Here is an 8,025-nt window from a genome sequence, read left to right as displayed (position 1 = left end):
CCGCGACCGTTGCCCTTTTCGGCATTCGGTCCATTATTACGTTCAGTAGGTCTCGGTACTGGGCGTGGGCCACTGCACTCATGAGCGTAATGTCCTAACTTTTGACAGCGATTGCATTTTCGCAATCGCTTATTGTTTGAAAGGCGAGGTTTCTCGCTTTCGACATAAGAGAGGTCCATAGGTTCTGGACCTCCAAGCTTTTGTCGTCTTGGAGGACGATACGATGACGAACCAGCTTGAGCCTTTCTCAAGCTAAAGCCCGGTTCCGCAACGGATATTGCTTCTTCAAGCGTATCCAGTTCCAAGCGGAACAGGTGGGTCTCCATGGGACCATCCGTAAGAACACCATAATCAACGTGCGTTCATGAACTGGGTTATTCGCGATACAACTCGCTAAGAGTCGTATGCTGGGCATAAGTGTGAACATCGCGCTTGCCTTGCTTGAGTTTCAGTAGCTCTGATCGAGCTCTGAACTCAGCCCTAGGCGGTTCAAACGTCTGTTTGAGCCGAGGTTTAAGAGCCTCTACCGACCGAAAGACATATGGATCGCGCAACTTAAGGCCTAGTGTCCAAGTTTTGGCACGACTTGCCAAATTTGATTGTGCAAATGCGACTTGCATTTCCTCGTCGACAATGTGACGAGCCCTTATGGCATCATCCAACTCGACGAACCATCTTAAGAGGGAGTCTTCGTCGACTCCCCTATACTTAGAGATGTCAATCTTTAAGATTTCGAGACGACGGTGTGCGTCACCCCAGGTACAAAGGCCTGTCTGTACCTGTTGTAACCTCAACAGTTGTGCCTGTTAGGAGCCTTGCTGATTCAGCAAGGCTACCTTTTCCTTCGCCTCGTCAAGTTCATGTTTTATGAACTTCGCGATGGTTGAATAGAGGGCATCTCTGTCCCAACCGGACAGCATGACCAAGATGGCATCATTCCCTACGGTCGAACTCATTCGCTCGACCGCACTCCTTTCTATGTCACTTAGAAAGGAGTAGCTATCACGCAAAACGTGATGCGTATTTCCATTATCATCTAACATGTACATGTTAGATGATGGAGCTGTGGTCCTTGGGCGGACTACAAAGTGCTACCAGGTGTAACGGGGCACTGCCGACTTGTACTGCTTCAGTACAAGTCCACTTCGCACTGCTTCAGTGCGAGTAGTGCCTCACGTACACTAGTACGTGCAGAGGAAGACTTTTTTTAAAAGACTTACTTTAAATAGGGTTGGAAGAAACTGTATTTAATACAATTAAGTTCTTCTGTTTCTATCTATTTTATACTAACTTAATTCTATACATATACAAAACATCTAATAAAGTCTTGTACGTCTCTTCTTTGCGCGCGTCCAGTGCTGACGCGGAGCAAGTAGATATAATGGCCTATATCTACCAATTATAACTTTCCGGATATTACTATGTAAGTAATATTCTCACAAGATTGTCTGCCTTTTAGATAATATACTAATTAATAACCTTTGAGTGCTAATTTCATGTAACGATACACCCCGTTACAGCGACCACTTTTGTTACCCATAATAAATGGGATTTGAGTAAATAACTATTTTTATATAAGATTAAAGGATATACTACCCATAAGGTAAATCTACCACAACAACGGTTCTCCAACCGATGTGTGCCCCATTACAAATTCCCTCCGACAATTTCCTTCTGCAAAGATATTATTGTTATAATTTTATAGAATATATGGAAATAACAATTGTAGTTTACGAATTTGAAATTATTTATTTATTCTTAAGAAAAAGTTGTGGGAGTAGTAATTGTAGCCGGAGCGGTTTATTTAAACTTGAATTAAAAAAAAATGTTATCAAAATAGTTGTGGGGAAATCATTTTTAGTTGTCGGATGTCACTACCCTAATTCTACTTGTTTTTTATAGTTACTTGTAGGAAAATAATATTAATGTAACGGGATACCCCTCTACAGCTAAGGTGTCTTTTACAGTGTTTTCATAACCACTCGAATGAAATAGGTTTTGTTTCATGTTCGTAGAGTAGCTAGACGGATAAAAATTTGTGTTTTATTTTACATTCATGGCGGGGAGTATGTACACCAAGATGACGTCCTCAGGCTCATCGCTCATTGTAAACTCGCGCACGATTTCCAGAGAGCTCGAGTCCAAAATTGCAGCATCCATTGCGGGCGTTATTAGATCCCATGATGTATGTAAGCTGACCACGAAGCTAGTGCGTCAGGCAGTGGAGAAGGAGGTTCGCGTGAGCCTTACGAATCACAAGGAAGTGCTGAAGCGTTTGATGCATCAAGAGCTACGAAAGCTCAAGGCCAAAAAAGCTGCTCAGCGTGCGGCGCCAGAGCCCTGGAAGTATGCATTGAGGCGCAAAAGCATTCTGAAGGGTCTTAATTGCGTCTATCACATGGGTCGCAATAGTTCGAACTTCCCGAGCTGGGGATTGCACGCCATTCAGTCGCTCTACGATCTGCAGGCGGTAGAAAGTGTCGACATTTTGCGTCAATCTGCTCTATATGCTAGACTTTTTGGTGCCTTGTGGCTTAAGGCGGACAGGCACGCCGACTGGGCTGTCGGAACCATTCCCACGCCGACACAACTCGTTCACGCAATCGCTGCAATTCACGTCATAGAGCGGCTAGGCATCTCTCATGCTAGGCGAGTAGAGTTGCTGGATTTCTGCAGCCAATCTCCACCTGTTTATGGAGCTTCGGTATGTAGACGCATGGCATTCAAAAGAAGCGCTTAACTTTCTTAAACTGCTGTGCAGGATCTTCTTGGTTGGGACCCCGCTGAAAGCACTCCTTCAGTGGCCTACAAAGCTGGAGCATCTATTTACGAACTATTAACGAGTGCACTCGTTCTTTGGCATCACGCGCACGCGCTAGGGATTTCACTTGGATATACCTTGCCGCAATTACTGCAACACTTGTTGTTGGTATATCCATACAAAGGCCCCGGGGATCTTTCACCTCAAGTGTACGAAGATCAAGTGCACTTTGTGACAAGCCTAGTACTTGTACTTACAAACCAAGGACGGCTACGCTGCGAGACGGTGCGATATTGCTCTACATTACTGTGCTTCTCTTGTATTTGCTAAAATAGAATTGACTTAAAAAGGAGCTTCTTCCTCACGAGTATTTTTTCTTGCGGCACAACATAATTAACCATCTTGCGCATCAAGATGTTGCTTTGCTCGGCGAAACAATGCGGGTACACCTTATTCCCCAGCTCGTACTTTTTTTGCATCATCATCACCTTATCTTACTAAATGCTATGTTCAGGCCTTAAGATGCTTTGAAGGTTCGGATGATCTCGTGCAAGTGCGTCGAGGGATGGCTTACTTGTTGCTGACTCAACGCGAAGATGGATCGTGGGCTACTGAAGGAACGCAAAATGACCCACAACAGTGTTATTTCATGACTATGCAGGCGGTATGGGCTCTAAGCGAGCCCCAGCGATTAGGATTTGCTCCTGCTTTTCTAGAAGCGACCCCAATTTTGGAGCTTCATTTGAACGCAGATATTCACAATCCTGGTGTCAGTGCAATGCTGTATATACTCGCTATAGCTCCGCAGCTCTGACTTCATATGGTGATGTGTATGTAGAATATTCCGGTGGAGAGCTCTGACGGATCTGCAATTGACGGGAACGAAAGGGATGTCAGCATTGAGGTGGCGGCCGCTACAGCAGCTGCTCTGTCCGTAAATGAAGATGTTGCAACACAGGTGGCTTTTTTACAAGGCGTGCTGAATCAGAATGGCAATGTCAAAAACGTGTCTGCGGCCTTGGCGATACATATTTTGAGTACACTTGCAGATATGGTGCTTACCGTTGATATTCTCAAGAGCACAGGTGTTGGGCGTACTATTAACAAATTGCGCAAACACGCCACTACAACTGTTGCGAAGGCAGCAACGCAACTTGTGGCAAAATGGAAAAAGGACTTGCTGTAGGTACAGCTTTAAGCTAATTTAAGCCATCGTCGCATTGTCCACACATATAATCATCGCTCAAAGCAAAATTTCTAACTTGTCGCCAAGCTACCAGGGGCTAATGTCTGCGAGAATTTTCTTAGCGGTTATCCATGCTGAATTTGACCGAGTTTGTTGCTGCTTAGCGTCACCAATAGATCCGTAGTGCTCCTCCTCTTCAGATAGCAAAGACTCCTTCAGTTCGTGTGATGCGCGATTTAAACGCGGGGAAGAGACACTGCAAGATGACTCCGAAATCTGGTCAGATCGTTCGAGTACTTCTAAATCGCTTCTGTGGCGGTCCGAATCGTACCAAGGTAATGTTCTACCACTTCCCGAAATCTGTCGCAGAGCCACAGACGTAGGAGACAATCGTGTCTCTCGAGGTCGGTTCGCCACAAAATATACAGAAAATAGAAAACAGCTCATGGCAACTCCGAACGCGACCACTAATTCGACGCACATAATGACGGAGAGAATGTGGTGATCAATGGGTGGCGTGTCTGGACTTGGCGGCAGGGTAACTATCGAACATTGATAATATAAATAAGCTCACTTTAGCTTGAACGAATTGCAGTATCGACGCACCTGCTGGCAATAGAATATTGAGAATAGTGGCAGCAGCGAGAGTCGAGCCTATGTAGCTATCGTCAAAAACTTCGAGAGGTACAGCATTGCGAGAATCATAGGCTAGTGTTAAGGCTGTATGACCAAACTCGTTGGAGTTCAAAATATACAAGTGGGCAGGTGAAGATGCTTTGCACACCATATCCCTCGTCTTGTTGCGAATATAGTCGGCTAAGCCCGGGAACTTATTCTTATCATCATAAAACTGTTAGCTTAAAGTTTAAAGTGCGAAAAAATAGTTACGATGAAACAAACCCTAACAAAGCCTCGTTGGAGAAAGTAGTTGTAGAGGACCCACGTTGTACTTGCTGGGCGGGCATCTATCAAGTTCGCGTTGCTTTCAGCGCATGCAAAGAACGAAGCTGGGAACTGATTGCAATAAAAGGTGAAAGAACCCGGCTCCGATAGAAAGTGTTTCATCAAACGCATTTTTTTAATACTGTCCAGTTCAACAGCATAAGCAGGTAAAAATTCGCGTAAAGAGTGAAGGGAGGTCCATGACACCCTGCTGGAATCAGCAAAGAAATCTGCTGACGTGTTCCAGAGACCCTGAGTATTATTATTCCCGATGAGAGCTCCTTCAAGTTTTTGAATTAATACGTGAAATTCCTTTATGTCATTGAGCAGCTCTTTTGGAGTTAAAGCAAACTTTTTGCACGCGAAAGAATGCTCAATGAGTACACGACCGATATTTTCCAAGCCTCGTGATGAACGCAGCACGAGCGCATTGAATTCGACATCCTTTACTCCAAATGGAGCTGCTTCTATGCCACTTTTAGCGCTAGAAATAGACTCAAACAGAGCTTCATCGTGGCGGGCTTGCGACGCGAGATATATCATAGGCTCATACAAATTCCTTACAGCGTCTTTCGCTGAATAGATGGCACTAGCACCTTCGGCAAAACGAGCTGATGCTTCTTCAGGAATAGAGCTAACAATGGTGTCGTAGTCCGGTGCAGTCTTTAAGTCAGCAAGGAATGCAATCCAATGCGGCGATAATGACGAAAACGTCTCCCAGGGGTGCTAATAATGACCATACATCATGCAACTGTAATTAGTGTCAAGCACCACGTGTAGTTGTTTTGTAAAGATAAACTCATTCTTTTAACTAACACGAGTTAGGAGTAAGCTGTCAGGAGCGGTACCGTTCCGTGTCGAAAATAAGTGTTTCTGCAGCTTTCTCAACGGTTCATAGACGTGACATAAGAACTGCACAGCTGTAGCTTTACCCCCCACCATTGAATCGTAAGGTGCAAGCTGAAATATTTCCCAAACAACGTCAGCAGCAACCGGAGGAGCCGAGATGGTAGAGGTTTCAAATTCCGACGCAGAATGGACTTTTCGCCGCTGCTCAATCGACGATTGTTGCCAGAATGCTGGACCTGGGAAGAAGGTGCGATTGCTAGGTATCCATCTCAACTCAGACGAAACCGATGGGCCGTAGACTAAGTGGGGCAAAAGCCCATCCGGCTTCTGGTACTCGAGGATACGAAAGACTTGAGCCGCCGCCAGGTCGAAGTCGTCGTGAGCCAAAGCTTGAGCAGCTAAGAGAGCTTCTGCAGGTTTCTTGATAATTAAAGAAAAGCAAACGAAGCGTGAGAAATTACATTATCTTCAAAACAATGTCGTACCAAATACTGAAAGCCCACGTCACCGCGCTTGCCCGCTCCGACACCGCCAAGCTCTGCGTCTGTATGAGCATTCAGAAGCATCGTTGCACCTTGGTGTAATGATTGTTCGCTGCATGGGACAGCTGCTGCTACGAAAGTCAGCGTGGACGTAGTGAGTACGAAGCATGTGAGTCGCATCCGAGTTGAACAATCGAAAGTATCTTTTACGTATAAAAATGCCGTCTTAAGATTGTGTGAAGCCAATTTGAGCAAGTAGCTGAATCTACAAAACAAAAGAGTATTAAAACTGCTTTATTTCACTAGTACCCTGGCACGGCTAAATACAATGCGAGATTTAAAATTCGCTTTTATCGACGTGCAATTTAATGTGGTCATCTACTGACCAATAATGCTAAGACCCCGTTGTCAGACGGAAAAGTAGATATAATGGTCTATATCTACCAATGGATAAGCTTTCCGAATATTAATACGTAAAGTAATATTCTTCAAATATTCTCAACCTTTTAGATAATATATTAATAGTGTTAATTTCATATACGATCACCCCATTACATCAACCCCCCTTAAACGACAATCACTCTGACTGTCATTGGATAGAGTGGTCACTATAAGACTACTTAATTAAAAACCATGTTCATTGGTATCGTTACATGAAATTAACACTTAAAGGTTGTTAATAAATATATTATCTAAAAGGTAGATAATATTTGGAGAATATTACTTGATATAGTAATAATCAGAAATATTATCCATAAATAGGTATAGACCATTATATCTATTTATTCCGCAGACTAATCAGCTATAGATGTAAACAAAAGAAAAGAGATCGATAAGATAAAATAAGAATTCAATTGCATGTTTAGTATTAGTCTATAATTAAGTTAGCATTTACAAGATAGATAGAAGAGACACTTAATTTTATTAGTACAGTTTTCATTTTACCCTCTTTAAGCTGGTCACCTTAAAGATAAGTCTTCCTCTGCACGTACTAGTGTACGTGAAATAACGTAAGGCACCACTCGCAACTGAAGCAGTGCGAAGTGGACTTGTACTGAAGCAGTACAAGTCGTAGTGCCCCGTTACATCTGGTAGCACTTTGTAGTCCGTCCAAGGACCACATTTCCCTCATCGAACATGGACATGTTAGATGATAGTGGGAATACGCATCACGTTTCCCGTGAAAAATACTCCATTCTAAGTGACATAGAAAGCAGTGCGGTCGAACGAATGAGTTCGACCGTAGGAAACGATGCAATCTTGGCAATGCTGTCCAATTGGGACAGAGATGCCCTCCATTCAGCCATTTTTTCGCCAAGTTCATACAACATGAACTTGACGAGATGAAGGAAAAGGTAGCCTTGCTGAATCAGCAAGGCTCTCAACAGGCAGAACTGTTGAGGTTACAACAGGTACAGACCCCTGTATCTGGGATGACGCGAACGCGTCGTCCCGAAACCTTAAAGATTGACATCTCTAAGTATAGGAAAGTCGAAGAAGACTTCCTCTTGAGATGGTTCGTCGAGTTGGACGATGCCATAAGGGCACGTCACATCGTCGACGAGCAAATGCAAGTCGCATTCGCTCAATCAAATTTGGCAGGTCGTGCCAAAACTTGGGCATTGGGCCTTAAGTTGCGCGACCCATACGTCTTTGGGTCGCTAGAGGCTTTTAAAGCCCGGCTCAAACAGACGTTTGAACCGCCAAGGGCTGAGTTCAGAGCTCGTTCAGAGCTTCTGAAACTCAAGCAAGGCAAGCGTGATGTTCACGCATATGCCCAGCACATACGACTCTTAGCGAGTTGT

The 8,025-nt window shown here is 44.1% G+C and overlaps 2 protein-coding genes across 2 annotated transcripts; one reads left to right on the top strand and one right to left on the bottom strand.

Annotated features, from left to right (window-relative positions):
* Positions 1–2,030: 2,030 nt before the first annotated feature.
* Positions 2,031–6,485, bottom strand: CCR75_009444 (uncharacterized protein). Its single transcript, XM_067967483.1, has 7 exons — positions 6,224–6,485; positions 5,706–6,158; positions 4,848–5,615; positions 4,554–4,797; positions 3,596–4,489; positions 3,270–3,528; positions 2,031–3,198 (listed from the first exon to the last, which is right to left on the bottom strand). Exons 1-5 carry the CDS (start codon positions 6,398–6,400, stop codon positions 4,035–4,037), a joined length of 2,097 nt encoding a protein of 698 aa, XP_067817294.1. The 5' UTR covers positions 6,401–6,485; the 3' UTR covers positions 2,031–3,198; positions 3,270–3,528; positions 3,596–4,034.
* CCR75_009445 (uncharacterized protein) lies at positions 2,057–3,947 on the top strand (the record flags this gene model as incomplete). Its single annotated transcript, XM_067967484.1, has 5 exons — positions 2,057–2,704; positions 2,762–3,046; positions 3,112–3,204; positions 3,276–3,530; positions 3,600–3,947. 5 exons carry the CDS (start codon positions 2,057–2,059, stop codon positions 3,945–3,947), a joined length of 1,629 nt encoding a protein of 542 aa, XP_067817295.1.
* Positions 6,486–8,025: the final 1,540 nt, after the last annotated feature.

The sequence above is a fragment of the Bremia lactucae genome (genome assembly GCF_004359215.1).
Source record: "Bremia lactucae strain SF5 chromosome Unknown BlacSF5_NotPlaced_169_SHOA01000113.1_291909bp, whole genome shotgun sequence".
Classification (NCBI taxonomy): Eukaryota; Oomycota; class Peronosporomycetes; order Peronosporales; family Peronosporaceae; genus Bremia; species Bremia lactucae.
Note: the sequence above shows the minus strand (reverse complement) of the source record. Positions and strands in the feature narration are given on the sequence as shown.